At 39.4% G+C, this 21,403-nt stretch overlaps 1 protein-coding gene across 5 annotated transcripts in view; it reads left to right on the forward strand.

The window, feature by feature from the left end:
- Positions 1-21,403, forward strand: part of dock11 (dedicator of cytokinesis 11) — an 89,541-nt gene that overhangs the window by 66,699 nt on the left and 1,439 nt on the right. For 4 of the 5 annotated variants that reach the window (XM_024287569.2, XM_024287570.2, XM_024287571.2 and 1 more), the window contains 14 exons: positions 4,986-5,101; positions 5,861-5,998; positions 7,677-7,859; positions 7,938-8,051; positions 8,150-8,365; positions 9,211-9,268; positions 9,577-9,683; positions 9,770-9,892; positions 11,091-11,204; positions 11,721-11,867; positions 11,938-12,148; positions 13,654-13,844; positions 14,778-14,878; positions 14,957-15,095. In XM_024287569.2, coding sequence (XP_024143337.1) covers positions 4,986-5,101; positions 5,861-5,998; positions 7,677-7,859; positions 7,938-8,051; positions 8,150-8,365; positions 9,211-9,268; positions 9,577-9,683; positions 9,770-9,892; positions 11,091-11,204; positions 11,721-11,867; positions 11,938-12,148; positions 13,654-13,844; positions 14,778-14,878; positions 14,957-15,095 — 1,958 coding nt within the window. Of the gene's footprint in view, positions 1-4,985; positions 5,102-5,860; positions 5,999-7,676; positions 7,860-7,937; positions 8,052-8,149; positions 8,366-9,210; positions 9,269-9,576; positions 9,684-9,769; positions 9,893-11,090; positions 11,205-11,720; positions 11,868-11,937; positions 12,149-13,653; positions 13,845-14,777; positions 14,879-14,956; positions 15,096-19,354; positions 19,371-21,403 lie in introns of all 5 variants that reach the window. The other variant, XM_024287573.2, reaches the window with a different exon arrangement.

Here is a 21,403-nt window from a genome sequence, read left to right on the forward strand (position 1 = left end):
AAAAAAGCTTAGGTTAGCCAAAACAGCTAGCATAGCTTAAATATTAGCTAAACTCCAAAATAACCTAAAAAAATCTCAGTAAATGCCAAAATAGTCCAAAAAGTTAGCAGAATGTCAGTTTTTGAAGCTTAAAAACTGTAACTTTTCAACATAATTATGAATAATAAAAAATCTGTAATATTATTTCAGAATAAATCAACTTAAACCTTAAATAACTTTCAATATTTTACTCTACATAAAAATATATTTTGTCAAAATTATACAAGTTAGAAATGAGCACAAGATAACATCGGGATATTAATAACAATAAAATAAATTGATCTGGAGGGCCGGATAGAGTTACTGGAGGGCCGGATCCGGACCCCGGGCCTTGACTGACACGTGAGCTCAAGTATTCATCATACCACGAATGATGGAATACGCTATTATTAGGTTGGTGGGCAAAAGTTTCACCTTTTTTTTTTCTTTTGGCTGAAGTTGATTTTTTCAAACTATGATACTAATGATCACTTCAGGCAATTATGAAACAGTCTCAATCTCCTAATCTTTTTTTCTTACTTTTAACAATAACCAAGTGTCAAACTAATAGGTAATTATAAAGAGGATCAGTTTCAGGATAACATACTATTATGATTCTAGTCTAGTATAAAGTTATCTGGGTCATACAAACAAACAAAAACCTGTTTCTATCTCAGCCTGGAAAGATGACAATCATTGGGAATTTTAATAGCAGTGTTTTATAGCATGCTGTCTGTACTAAAGACCTGATCGTTTAAAAGAAGCAAAATGTAAGTTTGAATCTTAAAATCAGTGTTTTCCTGGTCTGGAAAATCACTCTATTCTGAATGCAATAAATAGCAGTTTATGCAGAATTAATCTTTTGTAATAAATAATTTGATGGGTCTTGTTTCCTAGACAATTTACTGTACCAATAACCATTTTTTATGTTTTGAAATAATGTACAGTAAAGAAAATACACATTTGATTTGTTGCAGATTCTGTAGGTTATAATGGTTGGTTCATTTGAACAGGAAAAAGAAAATCACAAAGAAAAACAACAAATCCACTTTAAATAATTTATATCTCTTTATTTGCATTTCATTGAGTGAATTAAGCGTTTGATCCCTAGTAACCTTGAAGACTTCTTGATCATTTATGGCTGCATGCCCGTTTTCTGAGCTACTGTTTTTTTAAACTCTTAATTCCAGTGCTGTGACTTAGACACCTGATGGAGAAATGTTCCTGGAAGAAAACAAATAAAAGAACAAATGAGTTCTCTGGCCTTTTGCACAGTAAATAAGTAACTCACAAAGTCTGTAGCTAACAAAGGTCTTCTCTTATCTGCTGGTTTCTTCCGGCTCAGTCATGCTGGTAGAGGTTCAACTTGTTAAAAGATGCTGGTAACGTTGTTGAGGAGATTCTCCTCGTCTTTAAAGAATCATGTGATATGTGCAGGAAATGGGCTTTTTGGGGAATTATTGTGGGCATTTTGGGGATTTCTGAGGAATAATCTTAACTCTGAAGTTTAATAAACTTTTAAAATGCTACAAAAAAACAAAACAAATTACACCACAAAAAATTAGGATATTTTCGTTGGTCATTTTCCTCTTCTATCAGCTTCTAACACATGATACAATATAAGTTAACAGAGACGTCATAGCATGTTTTTGTCTGTTTTTACTTTGTCCCGTCTGCTGACTTATACTTATTTATTTTTGCTAATTACAAGTTAAAGAGTTAAAATGTCTTTCTACCTCAGTGAAATGTAACTAATGAGGTCATTTTGGGTTTTATGAGGTGCAGTAAAAATAAATGCACTTTTCAGAAAACGCTGGTCAAATTGAAGCAACTGCTCTGAGACAAAAATAGTCTGAACTTTAAGGTAAATGTCCTCACTAAAGGAATTTCTACTAATTCATGTATTTATATGTCACTTTGCACAAGTTGTTGAAGCTGCACAATCAAATCTAAAAAAATAAAAATGTCTTTTGTTCATTGTTTGTCATAAAATGGGAAAAATGATTGATTGATTTGGTTAATTTTAAGCATAGTACAGGACAAAACACAAATATTTCAAAGTCATTACAGAAATAATGAAATGCATTGATTAGAAAATAGAAAACAAACAAAAACACTTATGTCACATTTAACTCATTCAGTTGTGTAATTATTAACTAAAGTCTAGTAGAGTTTGATTGCTTGAAACTCTACTTGTTTTTTGTTCATAATTATGAAAAGGAATGAACCAAATGTGACATAAGTGTGTCAAAAACTGAATCCGAGGGATTCCTGTTTGGCGTCACGAACAGCAAAAAGAACGAAAGGCACTCCCTCATCCCAGTCTTGTCCCGATTCATGGCAATATTTGGCAAGCAGGTAATAACGGTGATTCAGCGATTTCTCAGGGCAACCCACCGCAGCAAAACACTTGGCTAAAGATGCATCTTCCTTTTGGGCACTACTAAGGGCTTCCCTTGTTACTGGCATGGTTACTTCAGGAGCCGAAAACGGCTGAAACCCTTTCATAGACTTTGTGCCATCCTGAGGCTCACGGGCAGAGTGTAATTTGCCATTCCCCAAAACGGAAACAAAAAGTGAATCAGACAAATCATCATCGTGGGTTTTTTTTTTTGTTGTTGTTGAGCCTGAGCTCTTGTGAGAGCACTGACAGAAAATACACTTGGATGAGTTTGTGCTACATCATCTGAACTTAAGGGGATATCGACAACCTCAGGGGAAGGATAAACCTTGCCCCCTGCGATATCGTTACCTAGGATGAACTGCACCCCTTCCACAGGAAAACGGGAACAAACCGCTACAGGAAAAAAAACCTGAAAGGAGTTCTGTCTCCACAAATATGCGATGTAGAGGAGCAGCCATAAAACCCATCCCAATACCTCTCACAACTGTACTTGCCCCACAATCCGACTGATCATTCAGTGGCAATATCCCGGACGAGCCCCCAATTGTTACGAACCTAACCCTGACAGCTGCACACAGCGGGACCAGTCGCAACAAGAACCACCCTCTAAGAAAACCAGGACGAAAAATTAAACAGCCGAATTATAGATTAATGCCAGTTTATTCGTCTCTCTGTTAGTGCGGCAGTCTCGTCTCCTTTTAGAAAAAGCCGTAACAATCTTATTAATCCAAAAAAAATCATCATTACACAATGGAAATCTAGTTTTGAAGTAACAATAAAGTGCCTATTGATTATTCTCTAAAATAATTCTTACAGAATTTCAGTAAACATGAATGATTCAAACAATAAGTAATAATCATTGATTATCATTATAACACATAATTACATTAATCCAATAATTATTGCTACATATTTCAGATTAAGTCAAATGAATAACTTGTTGATTGTAATCAAAACATTTCAGTAATGATTACATAATGTAAAAGTCATTGGTTGCATTTAAAAGAGCTTTGATTATTTCACCACATTCAACACGTTCACACACAGAATTAGAGAAATTCAAACTGTTTGGACAGAATTGAGGACAAACCTGATGTTTCTGCTCCATTCTGGACTTTTCTAGGTTTGATACTGACATTCAAAACAGCAGCCAAAGAATCACGACCGTGAGTTAAGCTGAAAATGGAACTTGACATTAGAAGAGTTGTTTAACAATCAATAATAAAAAAGAAAATGAGTAAAAAAAAAAGTAGAATTATTACCAAAAAGGAGGATTTGTGTGTGTTCTGTAGTTATTCAATTGTTCATTTAAAATAGTGTTTTATAATGGAGTTGTAGTGGGTAATTTAGTAATGAATAATAATCCAGAGAAGGAAGATGGCCGTTCAGTTTTCTGTAAAGACTGAAACTACCATCCTCAAGCAGAGACCACAGTGAGAAACGAGCCTTGATGTGGGTTTGGGTTCCTGCTCCAGAGTGAATAAAAACCCAGAGATGCCGGAGCGGAGGTTTCTCTGGTCAAAGCAAACGAGTAGAAGGAGGAATGGTGGAGAATGGAGGATGGAATTGTGGGTTTTGTTCAGATATGGACATGAATGTGATATTTGTGTGGATGGAGGTGGTCAGCTGCAGTCAGTCTGCCACTTTTCAGACCTTCATTAATGTTTGTACACGACACAAATATAAAGATAAAAATCTTAATATCTTTAACGTTCTGCAACTTTTCAATCCTCAACACGATCAACGTAATTCCAGTAGAATCTGAAGGAGAAAATCCGCTTTTCTCCTTCAGATTCTACTGGAATTACGTTGGAAAATTACAGTATTTAACTGTCATTTCTCTAACAAAGCTAAACGTTTTAGTTTGATCATCAAAAAACAGGTGATTTTCAAGGGGTAGCAAACAAGAATCAGAAAAAAATAGATAAACTTCAAAATATCCTAAAACACAGAAAAAAGCCAAAATTAGCCAAAACAGCTAGCATGTAAATATTAGATTAACTCGAAAACAGCCTAAAAAAACGTAAAAAGAAAAGCTTAAATTAGCCAAAGTAGCTAACATGTAGCTGAAATATTATCTTAACTTCAAAATAGTCTAAAAAATCGTAGTGAATGCCAAAATAGTCTAAAAAGCTAGCACAAAGTTAGCACAATGCTAACTTTTAAAACTTTAAAACTGTAACTTTTTAACATAATTTTGAATAATAAAAACTCAGGAATATTATTTCAGAATAAATCAACTTAAATTTTAAATAACTTTCAATATTTTACTCCCTAAAAATGTATTTTGTCAAAATTCTACAAGTTGCAAATAGCACAGAATAACATCAGAACATTAATAACAATAAAATAAAAAGATCTAGAGGGCCGGGTCCGGCCCACGGGCCTAGACTTTGACACATGGATTAAATCACATCGGGGTGTAGCCTAAACCAATTAAATTTTTTTTCTGTTTTGAAATGTACTTCCTGATACACCAAAGCATCAATAGAAACTAACTGAAATCCATTTGAAATGTTAATATTCAAAATAAATTTGCATCGATGTGTGTGCTGTGCTGCAGGGACAGGACCCTCAGAGGCAGAGATCCACCACCAGGCCCTGCTGGAGGGCAACATCTCCACCGAGGTGAGCCTCAGCGTCCTGGACGTCCTGGCTCTCTTCACTCAGTGTTACAAGGTAAGCTCACAACCGAAACAGACGTGAACGCCGGCATCTTCACTTTACACTATAGGGATTCTGCTGCTCCTTTCTGTACGCTTTTCAACACGTGAAACTCAATCACACTTTCAACAATCTTGGAATCAAAACGTTCAGCTCGTTCAGGACATTACTGCTTATACTTTTGGTATTCATAAACTTCATAGTTTTTGAAATATTGAGAAAAATATGCTCCATAGAAAATGAACGAGAAAGTCTTCACATTTCAGAATTTAGTAGATGAGCAGCAAACCTTTAAATGTATTTGTGGGCTATGTTTTAATCCTTATTGTAATTTTCTAAAAAATTAGAGTTTAGCTAATATTTTAGCAACATGCTAACATTTTTGACTAATTTAGTTTACTGAGGAATTTTAGGCTAATTTGGACTTCAGCTAGTATTTAAGCAATGAGCTAGCTTTTTGGCTAATTTGTAGCTCATATTTATGTTTTTGCAAACTGTATTAGGGATTTTTAAACAATTTTACTAAAAAAAAAAAAAAAAAAAAAATTGGGTCAACTTCAGCACTCTTTCATAGTTCTTTCACGAAATTTCCAATCTTTTAGCAAATTTAACATTTTGCAAGTAGCTTCTGCATTTTCAGTAAATCCTTTTAGCAATTAAAGTAAATTGTGTCACAGTTTTCAACACAAAGCATTCACACTAGCATTATCACAGGTAATGCAACTTTTCTAGTTCCTGTTTCAGTAAAACTGAACGTGTCTCTGTTAATGTCAGTCCCAGCTGCTGGACAGCGATGGCCACAACCCGCTGATGAAGAAAGTCTTTGATGTCTACTTAACTTTTCTCAAAGTCGGCCAATCAGAAGCAGCCATCAGACACGTCTTTGCCGCGCTGCGCGCCTTCATCAACAAGGTGTGTGTGCACAGTCATGCATGTGGGGGGGGGGTTATTGCTGTAATAGTGGATGGTGTGTTTAATTAACACCGGAGCTCCAGTGTTTATGTTCTTTGATTTACTGTAACTTCTCAACCGTTAACACGATCATTCCAGCAGATTCTGAAGGAGAATGTATGTTAAAGATTTCAAGATATTTGTATTTATATTTGTCCCCTATTACCAGAAAAATGCGACAAGAACATGTTACACCAAAATGATATATATATTTTTAGGAGTGAGTCTCTAAAAGTGCTGTAAACACAGCTGCTGCAGGCTTTTCCATGGTTTGAGTTGCAGTCTCCTGCTTTCTGTTTGTCTGTGTGACGGTCACACTTTTACAGGAGTTTGCACAGAAACTGCTGCTCATTCAGAGTTAGGTGTTCTGAATTTGTTTATGGAATCGGTTTTCTTTGACTCAGCTATTTATTCATTCATTCATAAAGGAAGTTGCTGCATGACTTGATGTCAGAGCAAACCATCCCAGACAGTTCAATCCCAGAGGAGGAGCACGCCCTTTTTTCCATGCTGGGCATAGATACCATCAGATCATCAGTATCGAGTGGTTGTGTGGTGAATCAGGCAGGTCTGTCTGGGCTTGTTATTAGTGTGAAGATGTAGGAAATAGGAAAATAAATCTGTTTCTCTTTAAGAGGAGGAACAAGCAAGCTGAGGGGTTTGACGCGTTTCCCCGTTATGCTGCATTCGTCACAGTTTCTCCAACTGTTGCCGCTCCTTCCATGTAATTTCACGCTGAAGTATTTAGCGTGACGTGCTGCGACATGCCGGAGAGACGGCGGTGGCCTCCTCCTTCCTAGCTTCCCATCCAAACACGGCTGTACTGTGTAAACCCCGCTGTCCCTTTTTTTAGCTGCTGTTCAGGACTGTGTGTGACAGCAGAAACAAATGACATGTAAATACGAGCGGCTTCAGTTCAAGCTCAGCACCTGAGAGGATCTGTGGGAGAGAAGCAATCGCATGTTAACTGCTGACTCTGGTTGACTGCAGACGGAGGATGCAAATACAGGAACTGTAGTACTATTGTCAATATGCTTGTAAGTGAGGGGGCAGCTACTTAATGCAGATGCATGCTCATGTTCTCACACTGACGGCCATATTTGCACATTTTTTGGACAGCTCATGTTATTCCCTTAAGATTGATAAGATATTGATTGTTAAGCTAATTCCTTGAGCATCCAGACACAGTAGGTCAGTCAGTCATCTTACCTACTCAAGTGTTTCCTCATGCCAGTGCTGATGGGGAAAGGCCATGACGCATAACATGTTCATTGAGTGGAATAATTCTGTAGAAGAGAGCAGAAGATCAAAGAATCGAGTTGATTCCAACATTGCAACTCCTCAAACACCAAAAACAAACTAGAAAACTCTGTGATTTTCTCAAAGTCTGCTTCTTATTTATGTATTTAAGTTTTGGAAACAACATTTTTATAAAATCTGTGAGTCCCCTTCTGATGAAAATCCTGTTTTTTGAGTTTTAACATGTTTGGCATTTTTCTTATGAAAAAAAAACAAATGTAATTAGAAATCATTTCTTTTGCCGCTTTTCTCCTTCAGAATCTACTGGAATTGATTGTGTTAACAGTTGAAAAGTTACTTTTTGACGTAGCTTACTGTTTGCTAACTGCTGTGCCGTCAGTTCCCGCTGGCGCTCTTTAAGGGCCGCGTTACGCTGTGCGAGGCTCTGTGCTGCGAGGTGCTGAAGTGCTGCGTCTCCAAGCTGAGCTCGCTGAGGGCCGAGGCCGCCGCGCTGCTCTACCTGCTCATGAGGAACAACTTTGAGTTCACCAAGAGGAAGACCTTCCTGCGCACCCACCTGCAGGTGCAGCCCCCTTAACTCTGGCTGTCTCTGCCCAAAGTAGAACATGTTCTCCAAAACAAGCTTCTTTCTGCTCCACAGATCATCATTGCAGTCAGCCAGCTCATCTCAGACGTGGCGCTGACGGGCAGTTCCCGCTTCCAGGAGTCCCTCTCCATCATCAACAACTTTGCAAACAGTGACAAGACCATGAAGGTACAACAAAATGAAGCCAGAACTGCTGTCAACTTCCTTCAAAATAAAAGCCTGTCAGACGTGAGGCACATTTGCTAAGCAGAAGCATGCGGGTGCAGTCCACAGCTTTCCCCTCAGAGGTCAAAGGTCTAACCAAGCGGATCCGGACGGTTCTGATGGCCACAGCGCAGATGAGGGAGCATGAGAGAGACCCGGAGATGCTGCTGGACCTGCAGTACAGCCTGGCCCGCTCCTACGCCAGCACCCCCGAGCTCAGACGCACCTGGCTGGACAGCATGGCCAGAGCACACCTGAAGAACGGGGACCTGTCCGAGGTCGGACTCATTTTATGCTCCTCCTTTAACAGTTCGTGGAAGAAGTGCATTCTGGTCTGGCCTGTCTGTCTTGTTGTTGCAATTCATTAATGAAAGCGTCTACTCAGATAATTGGATTATTATCAGTATTTTCTCACTGAAGAGATTTGACTGAACAATGGGGTGTAACGATTATATTCACAGTTTTAAAGTCAGGATTTCAAAGTAAAGGTATTTTGAGGCCAAGCATGTTTTCTTTTTGCCCCTTACATCAAACTGTCTGTTTTCCTACTAACAGAAATGGTTCAATACAAATAGACTATTCTACAGAATACTGAAATGATACAAATCCTTTCATACTCGGTTCATGTTGTGATATACCACTCCACCCGCTCAGTGCAAACATTTTCTGCAACGATGGACGAGTTTGAATTGTTTTTTAATGACTCGGGAAGAATTGTTACAGAACAGATTTGACCCCTCCAGGGCGCGACCCGTGCATCCATACTGTCTGTTCACATCAACAAGGAGGAGTTTCTTTGAAATTAGTCACTCGGTTTGACAGTAACAGTCCGGACTGTCTCAGCTTTTTGTTTTACCTTTTCACAAACATTAAAGTCTGTATTCCAGGGAGCTGAAGCACAAATCTATTCAGAGTTAAAACTGTTTTTTCCTGTTTATTTATTTGGTTTTACATTTTGAGTGCTTCTGATATTTATCATTTTCCTTCTCAAAAACAACAAGGAAAAGCTCAAGCTTTGAATAATCGCTTCAGCTGAGAGCGACCGGTCAGCATGCCTCTCTGATTCTGCAGTGCATGTTTGCTCCTGCATGGATGCTAACTGAAGTTTCTGCTGTGTCTGCAGGCCGCCATGTGTCACGTGCACGTGGCTGCACTCATTGCAGAGTACCTGCACAGGAAGAGTAAGTCTGAACATTTATTCCAACTGCAGATGAGAGCACTGACTGATCTCCATCTCTGACTGGAACTGCTCTGTTTATGGCGCTGTGGTCTTTTAGGAACCCGCGCCGCCGTGCTGATAAAAGGCCGTCTTTATCACAACATGCAAAGCTGACAGCTTTCAAATGCTGCCCTTTATCACATGCAAAACCTGCAGTAAAAACGGCTCTGTGTAGATGAGGAGAGCCTGAGAAAGCTTCACCAGAGTCACTGCTGCTGCTTTATTTAGTGCAAATAAAACTCTGCTTTTATGTGTGTTATTTTCTGTCAGAGTTGTTCCCCACCGGTCTGTCAGCTTTTAAGAAGATCACCTTCAACATCGACGAAGAGGCGGCCATGAAAGAAGACATCGGCATGCAGGACGTTTATTACACCGAGGTGTGGCAGAGCGGCTGTTCTGCTTTCCTTTTGTGGAGCTTTGAAGAAAAACCCTAATGAGAATGAAGACGTGTTTTTGTCTGCAGGAAGTGCTGGTGGAGCACCTTGAGGTGTGCGTTGATGCTTTGTGGAAAGCTGAGCGCTACGAGCTCATCACGCACATCGCCAAGCTTCTCGTTCCCATCTACGAGAAGCGCCACGAATATGAGGTAACGAGTGTCCCCCTTCAGCCCCCTGTACCGCTGGTGGAAACGTTCAGCCCCAAATCAGATTCTTTTAGCAGCATCGAGGAAGTACTCTCTGCCTAACTGCTTCCTTACCTGCCCAACCAGTTCTGGGTTATGTGGGTGTGTTACCTCAGCCTCTTTTCTAGACAGCAACTTTTGACCCCAGACGTTGCCAGATTGTGGGACAAGCACGGGTCATCCTATTGTCACTCATACGTGGCTGTAAAAGAACTCACTTTATTCACCCAAACCACCAACACACAGTCAAATCTCAAGCCCCCCCCTCACAGGAGCCGCTGGAATGTCAGTCAGCACTTCAACAATGGAGAACTGGTTTCTGGTTCAGGTGTCAGCTCTTGCGTGAGGCTTTCACAGCCTCCCCGCCCCGTGTTTTCCTCAATCATCTGGGAAAGGTTTAATTAAGCACGATAAATATCCTGAGCCGTAGTAATGCTGTTCTGATCAAATTCACCCAAACCGGTTAAAGGAAACTATAAAATCAGTCTCATGTTTTTCTACTGTCGTGCTTTGTGATAAACTGTGGAATAATGTACTATATCAACATCTGGATTATGGCATTAATAAGGAGTTTGTGTTCAATTTTTTGGGATTTCTCAGGACAGTTTTCCTACTGTTTTTTATGTAGTTAATTAGGGCTCTCAGGGTCTGATATTTTTTATGTTATTTGTTCAAGATTTGAAAAAAAAACTCTTTTGTAATTAAAAAAAACATTTTAGTTTTATTTTGATCTTTTACTGTTCCACAAAGTCAAAGAAAATAGTTCAAAATTAAGCTTTTCACAGCTGTTAATGGGTTGAAAATTTGTGATTAATTCTATTAATTAATTACAGGTCGCATTTAATTAATCGCACAAAAATGAATTGCATGACAGCACCAATCATAATTAAAACATTTGAAAGTGTTTTCACACACTAACAACTAACAACAGTTTTACTAACAGAACGACTTCTTTTATTAGCCATTTAGCTGTGATTAAATATATTTCTCTGAAATCTTTTGCTATAAGGTAGTTTGACTAAGAACAACCTGGACAGATTGGGTGTTTTTGCCGTGAGTGGATGCTTGTTACGTTTCACCTGACCCAGATCTGTGCTTATCTTTTCTGTTGTTATGTTCAAGTTCAGTCACACGACCAACGAGCTCTTGTGTGTTTTTGCAGAAACTCAGTCGTCTGTACGAGACTCTGCACAGAGCGTACAACAAGATCATGGAGGTGATTCAGTCCGGCCGCAGACTGCTGGGCACCTTCTTCAGAGTGGCCTTTTATGGTCAGGTGAGGACAAGCGTGGTCACCTGGAACGGGCTTGGTTGTTGTTCTGTGGAAGGAAGTTTTTTGGTTTTTTGTCAATCAAGTTTTTTGAACTGTTATTGGAAAAAAGTAGTCTGATAGGGCTACTACGATTCGACTAATAGTCTATTAATTGAAGTATCTGCATGCTAGCTGTTTTGACTAATTTAGGCTTTTTTCAGTTTTTCAGATTAATTTGGCATTTAGCTAATATTTTAGCGGGCTATCAGCTTTTACGTTTTCAGCTATCAATTTCAGCATTTTCAGCTATCAGCACTAGTATCTTCAGCGGCAAAATTCAGCTAACAGCATTCACACTAGCATTATTGCATTATTATATCTAGTTATTAGTTAGTTTAAAGCTAATGATGGTTAAGATTTGTGTTTTACATCCAGTTTGCCAATTACCTGATTAGTCGACTAATCGAAAAAAATAATTGGTGATTAGTCAACCATTAAAATAATGGTTTGAGGCAGTCTGATCAGACGTCTCTTGAACAGGGCTTCTTTGAAGAAGAGGATGGGAAGGAGTACATTTACAAAGAGCCTAAGCTCACCGGCCTGTCGGAGATCTCACAGCGTCTGCTGATGCTCTACGGGGAAAAGTTTGGCCCGGAAAGTGTCAAGATAATCCAGGATTCTAACAAGGTGAGCTTAGCCGAATATTTCGCCAAGAATTAGTTTGCGTGGATCTGTGACCTGCTGTGGTTTCCCCCAGGTGAATCCCAAAGAGCTGGACTCCAAGTTTGCGTACATTCAGGTGACGTTTGTGAAGCCCTTCTTTGAGGAGAGGGAGGAGCCGGAGAAAAAGACGGATTTCGAGAAGAACCACAACATCAAACACTTTGTGTTCGAGACGCCGTACACGCTGTCGGGGAAGAAGCACGGCGGCGTGGAGGAGCAGTGCAAGAGGAGGACGGTCCTGTTGAGTACGTGAACCAACGCTGTTTAACCTCAGTTCACAAAACTGCATGTGGATTTGCTTTTTAAACAGCGTTAACCTTTAACACTGGAGCTCCAGTGTTTATGTCTGTTGATTTACTGTAACTTCTCAACCGTTAACACGATCATTCCAGCAGAGTCTACTGGAATGATCGTGTTAACGGGTGAAAACTTACAGTGAGCTTTACTTATTTCACTCATTTGAGCTTCTGTGCACGGCTTTCTCCTAAATTTACTGCAAAACGATGCTATGGAAGAACGAGGAGCATCTGAGAGAAGAACCAAACAAACTTCATGAGCTCACTTGGAATGTGTTTGCAGTTTGGAGTGGAGCTCCTGCAGGATCTGCTCATGAGTCATGCTGCACGGACATCATAACCACAACAAAGCTGCTGTTCCTCATCACACAGGGACTTGATGCACATTTTCTTTTATTTTTGCAGGTCTTAGTTTTCATATATTTAGAAATAGTTCTGGGTTGATAAAATTGATTCATCGATTAAAGCCTAATAGATCATAATCGATTCATAAAAATATAGATCGATTTAGCACATAAATATAATGTGCTAGCTTGATGCTAACGTTTAATGGGATTTCCCATAGGACGGCTAATGCTATCGGTCTGTTGACCTAAACATACATTACTGACTAAATGAACATCTTTATAAACTCACAGGCACAAATTTTACAAACTCTTTTAAGGAAATATTTTTTAAAGTACTGTATATTCCGGAGTATAAGTCACACCATAGTATGAGTCACACTGGAGTAAGAGTATAAGTCTCACCACTGGCAAAAAAATAAAAAAACTGTGACTTTTAATCCGCAAAATACAGTAAACATTTATGGTCTGTTTTTTGCTCATATTTTCTTCTTCTGGAATAAGGTGTACTTCTATAGCGCGATCACCACCTAGTGTCCAAACTGAAACGTCCTCCAGGAGAAGCAGAACAATGTTTCCAATGTTAATGATCTGAACATTTTAGTTAGAACTTCTCCTTTAGAGAATCCATGTAACACTGGATGATATTAACAATCTCAGTATTTCACTGATACATTTACAGTATGTGAACTGGATCAGATTAGTATAAATATATTCAAATCATACAGTAGATTATTAATGTATTTCTTAACAATTGTGTATAAATGTGTAAACTCAAAATGAAACTGAATTGAAGAATCAAAAAAAATCGGAATAGAATCGATCCAGGCTCTTGTGAATTGAATCAAATCATTTCTGGAAATTATTATTGACACCCGGCCCTACTTTTGTTTCCCTTTGCTTCTTTTCAGTATCATTTGAGCTGCATCTTAAATGAATACTGTCTGCTTTAACTGTAGTGATTCTGAGTGGGGGATCAAAAAGAATAAAGCTGAAGGGAAGCACTGTTCTCTGGAGCAAGTGTTGCCTGGAATGACCCCTCACTCAGGCTCGCTGTTTGCATGTTTTCTAAACCTAACAGCCGCCCCGGGTTCCCTCTCTTCCTTCCAGCTTCCAACAGCTTCCCGTACGTGAAGAAGCGGGTGGAGGTGGTGGGGGAGAAGCAGGTGGAGCTGAAGCCGGTGGACGTGGCCATAGACGAGATGAAGGCGCGCACAGCGGAGCTGACCAAGTTGTGCTCCAGCCAGGAAGTGGACATGATTCAGCTGCAGCTCAAGCTGCAGGGCTGCGTCTCTGTGCAGGTAGAGGTTCACCGAGCTCTGTCAGCGCCATTGTGTACCTGTACGGAAATGAACTAAAAGTTCTTTATGCACAGTTGGAGTTTAGCTAATATTTTAGGATTATCTTAGCTGTTTTGGCAAAATTTAACTTTATCTGTTTTTTTTTTATTGCATTTAGCTAATATTTAGCACTATGCTAACTTTTTTTTAATCAAAATTAGACTTTTTTTTTAAAGTTCTTCAGGCAAAGTTGGAGTTTAGCTAATTCCAGAATCAGGTGACCTTCTGCTTCTGTACAATTAACACATGAAGCCCAGTGAGACCATTGTTTTTGTGATATTGGGCTATATAAACAAAACTGAATTGAATGGAAATGAAAGAGCACTGGGAATAATTTTACAATAATCAAAAAATGATTGGATCGTGGGTTTAAAATAAAATCCAACAGTGTCCATAGATGATCTCAGTGGTCATTTTCCTGACTGGGACATGATGAAACACAGTTCATGAATGCCTTGGTTAGAACTTCCTCAGTAACATGTTCACTTCACACACTGCAGTCGTGTTGTGGAGAAGTTGCTGTTTGGTCAACAGTCCTTGACAGCCTGAGTTCTTTTTTTTTTAGCTCAATTAGAAAGAAAACCTGTAATAAATGAATCTTCATCATAGCATCATTGGTTTTCATTCTGTAGAAAGTGTGAGTCTTTTTGCATTTTCAGTCTGCTTGGTTCTTCCTCCGCACTAAAAGCATGTTAGTAATGGCTCTAATGGTTTTCTCTGGTTCAGAACAGTCAGTCATAAAACACATTCTCTGTAATACAGTGTTGTAACACAGCTCCAGTGCTAACTCCATATAGATGGATCAGATGTTGGAGCGTGACTGCAGGGGTCAGTGACAGAGCCTGGAGCCGGCGGGTCATTTAGCCTCACAGCCTCACACCTGTTCCTCCGCAGGTGAACGCTGGCCCCATGGCGTATGCCAGAGCATTCCTGGACGAGAATAGGACCAACCAGTTCGGAAGTAAGAAAGTCAAGGAGCTGAAGGATATCTTCAGGTATGTTTTTACTGTGATGGTGAGAGAAATCCTGATGGGGGGGGTTTGACCTTTGCTCTTCTGGTCATTGAAATGCAGGCGCTTCGTGGAGGCGTGCAGCTTAGCCCTGGACATTAACGAGCGCCTGATCAAGGAGGATCAGTTTGAGTACCATGAAGGCCTCAAGTCCAACTTTAAGGAGATGGTGAAGGAGCTGTCAGACATCATCCATGAACAGGTATGGTGACTTCTGCTCGCCCAACCCAGAAAGAAAGACTTTCACTTTGACTCTCCCTGCTGCTCCACTCACTCCCAGGTTGGTTTGTGGCTTTCTTTCTGAAGCAAATCTCTCAGGTTTAATGTTCTGTCCTTGTCTCTCTGGGTTTGTTTCAAGATAAAAACAGATTCTGTGTGAACAAAACTCTTTTTTAAAACATTTATGCAGTTAAACAACATCAAACATCAGGAGTGAGAACCATATTTCAGGTTTAACTCAAAAAAAGAAGTAAAAATGTTGGAACTGTTGTGTAAGATCCTAAAAGACTCACCTGTAGGCCCTGCTGTGAAGCAACCGTCAGCGCCGGGGGGTTGGATCCCTGCATTTTTGTTCTGAGGTAAATGTGACAGCGGGGGGTTAACCTTCAAGCCTGAAGCAGAAGAGTTGTTTCAGTATAATTGTTGACTGGGATGATATTGCTTTTCTTCTAACACAAAAACAAAAATGTTTCACTTTGTTTTCTGTGTTCTTCAAAGTTCAGAGACTTGAGGTTTTGATTGTTGCAAATCTGTATTTTGTTTTTAGCAAAAAAAAAGTCTGTAAATGATGTTTTGAACAAATATCAGTATCAGAAATGCAGCTGAGTTCAAATCTAATGTCCCTTTTTTAAGAAAATCGAAGCTAAAACTAACTTGACAAGTTCTACATTAGTGCTGTGCTGCTGCCATGCAATCAGGAGAACATTTTACTGAAGAAAAAAATGACATTGAGGCAAATCTGTATTATAAAACCTTTGGCAAAACTCACTTTAGCCACAGCTTCCTTTATGGTGGATACAAGTTGTATCTGTACAGGACACACGAAAAACAAGGTCGTAACTAAGGATGTAACAATTCTTTGTGAATCGGTAAAAAACTCTTCCAACTCGTCAACATGTTCATTACTGTAGAAAATTAAAAAATTAGTTTGTACCGACATGTACCTGAATTTAGAAATGCAGAGTTGATGACATTTCTCCATGCAGGCTCACTGTGAGTTTGTCTGGGTGTTTGTTTGTGAGTGTGTGCGCGCCTGTGAGTGTGTCTGGGTGTTTGCTTGTGTGTAGGGGTGCGCTTGTGTGTGTGTGCGCACCTGTGAGTGTGTGCGCGCCTGTGAGTGTGTGCGCGCTTGTGTGTGTGTGCGCGCCTGTTAGTGTGTGCACGCCTGTGTGTGTGTGCGCACTTGTGAGTGTGTGCGCGCTTGTGTGTGTGCGCGCACCTGTGAGTGTGTGCGCACCTGTGAGTGTGTGCGCACCTGTGAGTGTGTGCGCGCCTGTGAGTGTGTGCGCACCTGTGAGTGTGTGCGCGCCTGTGAGTGTGTGCACGCCTGTGTGTGTGTGCGCACCTGTGGGGGTGTGCGCGCTTGTGTGTATGTGCGCGCCTGTGAGTGTGTGCGTGCTTGTGTGTGTGTGCGCGCCTGTGAGTGTGTGTGCGCCTGTGAGTGTGTGCGTGCCTGTGTGTGTGTGCGCGCCTGATTTGTGATCTTTTCAGTATTATGTATCATTGTTTATTTGTATTGAATCATTTCTGTTGTTAGGAAAACAGACAGTTTGACGTAAGGGGATAAAATAAAACATACTTGGTCTTAAAATACTTTTAATTCATTCTGTTGAGAAAAAAATAAATAAAAAAAAATCAAAATTGTGACTTTAAAACAGTGAATCAAATTGTGGCTTGACTGAATCGTTACATCCGTAGTCATAACTGCTCAGTGAACTCATAAGCCAAAAATGTTCATACACATTTTTTCTATGGGCATGCTGCAGGCGACATAAGCAGGAAGTAGGCGAGATGCTGGCGTGTCTTTAAGATCTGTCATTTTTTCAACACCCCAAATTCTGCACAAGCAGCTTGCCGGTGCTGTTCACGTCACTCGTGCGCGCTCCTAGCATGATTGTTAGAAGTGAGGAAATGAGCCAAGAGTGTGGCATACAGGCACCGTACCACAGCATCACCCGTACGTCTCAAGAGCAGGTCATTTGCATTCTTCTTAGAAATGTTTCCTAATGTGTTTACCGCATTGTTTACAGCAATGGTCCGTTCCTTTTTCATGAGTGACCGGACGAGCTTCAGGGGAACTGCTGCTGAGGCGTAGCTGCCTCACCAAAATACACCATCCAAGTGCAAAATGCAAGAAGTGTTCAAGAATAAAGTTACTAGCTTTTTTAAAGTTACAATAAACTGCAGCTCCTTCCTGCTCTGCTGCTGAAAGAGCTGCACAAACAACTTTTTTCAACAAACCCTTCAGTGTCATTGCCACAGTCAACCCCTGAACCTGCCACCTTAGTGAAAGCGTTCTTTAGTGTCTTCTTTTCTCTCCAACCCTGATTGAAGTAGCCCACAGACGGCGTTCCCACTGTGTTCATGGTCTTGTGGTTTGAATGGCTGTTCAGCAGCAGCTCATCCTCACTCATGCAGGCGTCACCGTCATGAGGACGGCCATGTTTACCCATCTTTGACCCTTTCAGCTGCTGCAGCAGCTTAATGAGGAGCCCTGCTCGTGATTAGACTGAGAGTGATTCATTAATGCAGCAGGAAACACTGTAACCATTAAAAACTGCATTTCCTTTCAGCTAGATGGAGTCCTTCTCCGTCCACACATTAAACCCAATCCTCATGTCTTAGTCTGCTCAACTTTTCACGATAAAAAACTATAAAAAAAAAAACTGCAAAAAAAACCCAAAAACGTTACTTTATCCTTCCAACAAATTCTGAAGCAGGTTTTGTCCTTTTTGAAATGACTGAACCCTCAACACACGATTGATTCATTTTGACCCTGTAAAAACTGGTTCACCTTCAGGATTTCAAAATTTACCCCTGAAAATAAATCTTAATACACATTTATATCATTTATAGCAAAAAAATAGATAAAAGATGAATACTAGGTCAACACTAGAGCTGACGAGGAAATACCACTGCCTTAATATTTTTAATAGGGCTGGGAATCGATTAAAAAACGGAAACTCCCTCTTGTGGTGAGACAGAAGAATACACCATTCACACGCTGAGTGATGTGTCTTATGAGTAGGAGAATAACTCATTTAAAAAATAATCCTAACATTGTGGGGTTGACTAGTTTGTCAATATGAACTCCTTTACCTTACAAGAGGAAAACAATATATAAATGCTGCTCGTCGCGATACGTTAAATAAAGCATCAGTTCAGAGAGAAAGTTCATACATTACTGCTTGTTTTTGATTAGGACTGGGCTGATGAAATCGATTCATCGATTTGAATCCATCTAAGTTTAATAAACTAATAATCGATCCATAAAAAATATAAACTGATTTAGCGCATAGAGCTAAAGTCTGCTAGCTTGATGCTAACGTTCAATGGGATATCCCTATAGGACGACTAATGCTAACACTCGGTCAACCTAAACATTCTGACTAAATGAACATTATTATAAACTCACAGACATGAATTTTCCAAACTATTAAGGAAATATATATTTAAAGTAACTACTTGTGGTCTAAAACATCGTTTTTTTTTTGCTCATTCTTTCTTCTTCTTCTTGAAGAAGGTGTAACACTATAGCATGATCTCCACCTAGTGTCCAAACTGAAACGTCCTCCAGGAGAAGCAGAACAATGTTTCCAATGTTAATGATCTGAACATTTTAGTTAGAACTTCTCCTTTAGAGAATCCATGTAACTCTGGATGATATTAACAATCTCAGTATTTCAGTATATGAACTGTATCGGATTAATCTAAATATATTCAAACATATATATTAGACTATTCATGTATCTCTAAGCAAATGTATAAACTATGCAAACTCAAAATTGAATTGAATCCATTTGTATTGAGTGGATTGAAAGAATCGGAAAAAAAAAAAAATCCTCAATCAAATCGATTTTAAGAAATTAGCGATAAATTAGCCCCAGAAATGATTTCTTCGTAGGTTGTTGTCTCAAAGGTTTTGAAATGATTTGAAAAGCTTCATTTTTTTTAAAGCATGTGAAAGCAAAGTACAATCCATTCAATCCCGATTTTAGTGTAAAAGTTTTCTGATAAATATGATCAGCCGACAAAAACACAACGGAAGGAAAACCTTCCAACGAGATTCCCAGAATGTTTGTGTTGCTAAACCGAAGTGTGCAGTTGTGTCTTTTGTTTCCTCCCCTGCGGTTTGCTGTTCTGGTTGAAGTGCAACACAACTACAACATGCTGTGTTTGTGTTTTCCTCAAATGTTGTCAAGCTAACCAAGCCTCTCTTTTCTCCCAAACGCTGTCCGGTAGCTTTAAGGAAGAGCAGGTAATGGGATCTTCAGTCGTACCAGTCTCACTTTTACAAAAGAACTGTTTTTACACGATCGCATGAGCTGAACCCTCAAACAGCTACATGTCTTCAGCATCAGAGAAAACCATCAAACTTGGTGTGTCTGTGTTAAACCACAGTGGATAATTGAAAGTGGTGCAGAAATGAAATGGATCTAAAACAGGTTTGTAAAAACAAGCATTGTTTCAGAAGCTCAGCAAACACGTAGCTGCTGACAATTTCCTTGTTGTCTCTCAGGTTCCTGCTAGACTAGAATGTTACATGAGTGATGCTGTAGAAAAAAATCCATCTCAGCTTCAGTCAGGCTAGTTTCACATGTGTGGCTTTGACAAAGTTGAGGACAACAACCGATATCTGTGCCATTGATCTGGTGTTTCTTCACAAGCATCAGACCAATTCTCCTTTTTTAAGCAGTGAAATGGGTGATGCATGTTTGATTCTCCAGAGTCAGACTCTAGAGATCATAGTAGGCTGGTAGAGATGATACTTCACCTGCAGGTCTGCAGAAGTAAAGAGACTGAGCAGCCTGTCGAGAGGAGCTGGCTGCAGCCCAGATGGCGCCTAGACTTCACCGGTTCACCCCACATCTCGATTCTAACAGCAACACTTTTTTATTGTTTTAGCTTTAATACAAGTTTTTTTTTATTTTTGCCCCATCTAAAGCTTATTTTGAACGTCAAAATCTACTGGGATGATCGTGTTACCCAGGAATCCCCAAACTTTTTCTGGTGAGGGTCACATCACTGTTTTCTTCCCAGGTGGGGGCGGGGTCAGTGTGTAACAGTCCCAGCCTAAACGTAAACATTTATGGTTCTCCAGAAAGCCAAATTTAAAATATTCCTTTCTAATCTTCACAGAAAAGGTAATCCTAAAACATTTTAAAACCTAAATATAAAGCCCACATGAGGGAGAGAGCAGACCAGGGGCAACAACACAAAACAATGAGTGACTCTGAAAAAAGAACAAAATGAGAACCATTTCACTGATAGTGATGATAGGAAGACAGAATTTAGAATCTGTGAGAGAAGAATTTCAAACAGAACTCCATCAACCTGTGCAGACACCTGAGAACAACTATCTCCAGAACAGATCAGATCATTACTGACAGAAGAAACCAGATCAGATTCACAAAGATCACATATTCATTATTTCTGTCAACCTTTACCATAATTACACTTTTCTCTTTTTTTTCTTTTTGTTTTGCACATTATTAGTATTCGGGTTGTGGTTGTAGAGTTTTGTGTTGATTCACTTTAAAAGTTGAATACTAAATATAATACATTTAGTTTTTATCATTTATTTTTGTACATTTTACCTGGGAGGAAAATAAAATCTTTAACAATAAAGAAATCAAGGAAGTTGTTACTCAAATCAGAGGAAGCTTTAAAAGTCTGATGGGAGGTGATTGTACTTGACAGATACTCTTGTCTTGTGATTAAAAGAATCAATAATCTCTTAAATAAACCAAGTCAAGTTGTCAAGTCACCAAGAATAAGAACATGATCACAGTAAGGAATGTTTCAGCCCAAAAATCTGAAAAATCCTTCAGAAAGTCCTAATATATTTGGGAGGTCTGCAGACAACGGCTTTACAGTATTCTCACTATTAAACCAAAAAATAGTCTGTTGCACGTGTCAAAGTCGAGGCCCGGGGGCCGGATCCGGCCCTCCAGGTAATTCTATCCGGCCCTCCAGATCATTTTATTTTATTTGATTGTTATTAATGACCCGATGTTATCTTATGCTTATTTCTAACTTGTATAATTTTAACAAAATATATTTTTACAGAGTAAAATATTGAAAGTTATTTAAGGTTTAAGTTGATTTATTCTGGAATAATATTCCTGCCTTTTTATTATTCATAATTATGTTAAAAAGTTACAGTTTTAACGTTTTAAAAATGTAGTTTTCGAGTGTTCAATGGGAACATCCCACTGACTGGTTCCCATCGCTCAGTGGGAACCAGGCTTTAAATTTTATCCTGTTCGGCCCGTGATCTAAAGTGTGTTT

This window comes from Oryzias melastigma, linkage group LG18, assembly GCF_002922805.2.
Source record: "Oryzias melastigma strain HK-1 linkage group LG18, ASM292280v2, whole genome shotgun sequence".
NCBI classification, from domain to species: Eukaryota; Metazoa; Chordata; class Actinopteri; order Beloniformes; family Adrianichthyidae; genus Oryzias; species Oryzias melastigma.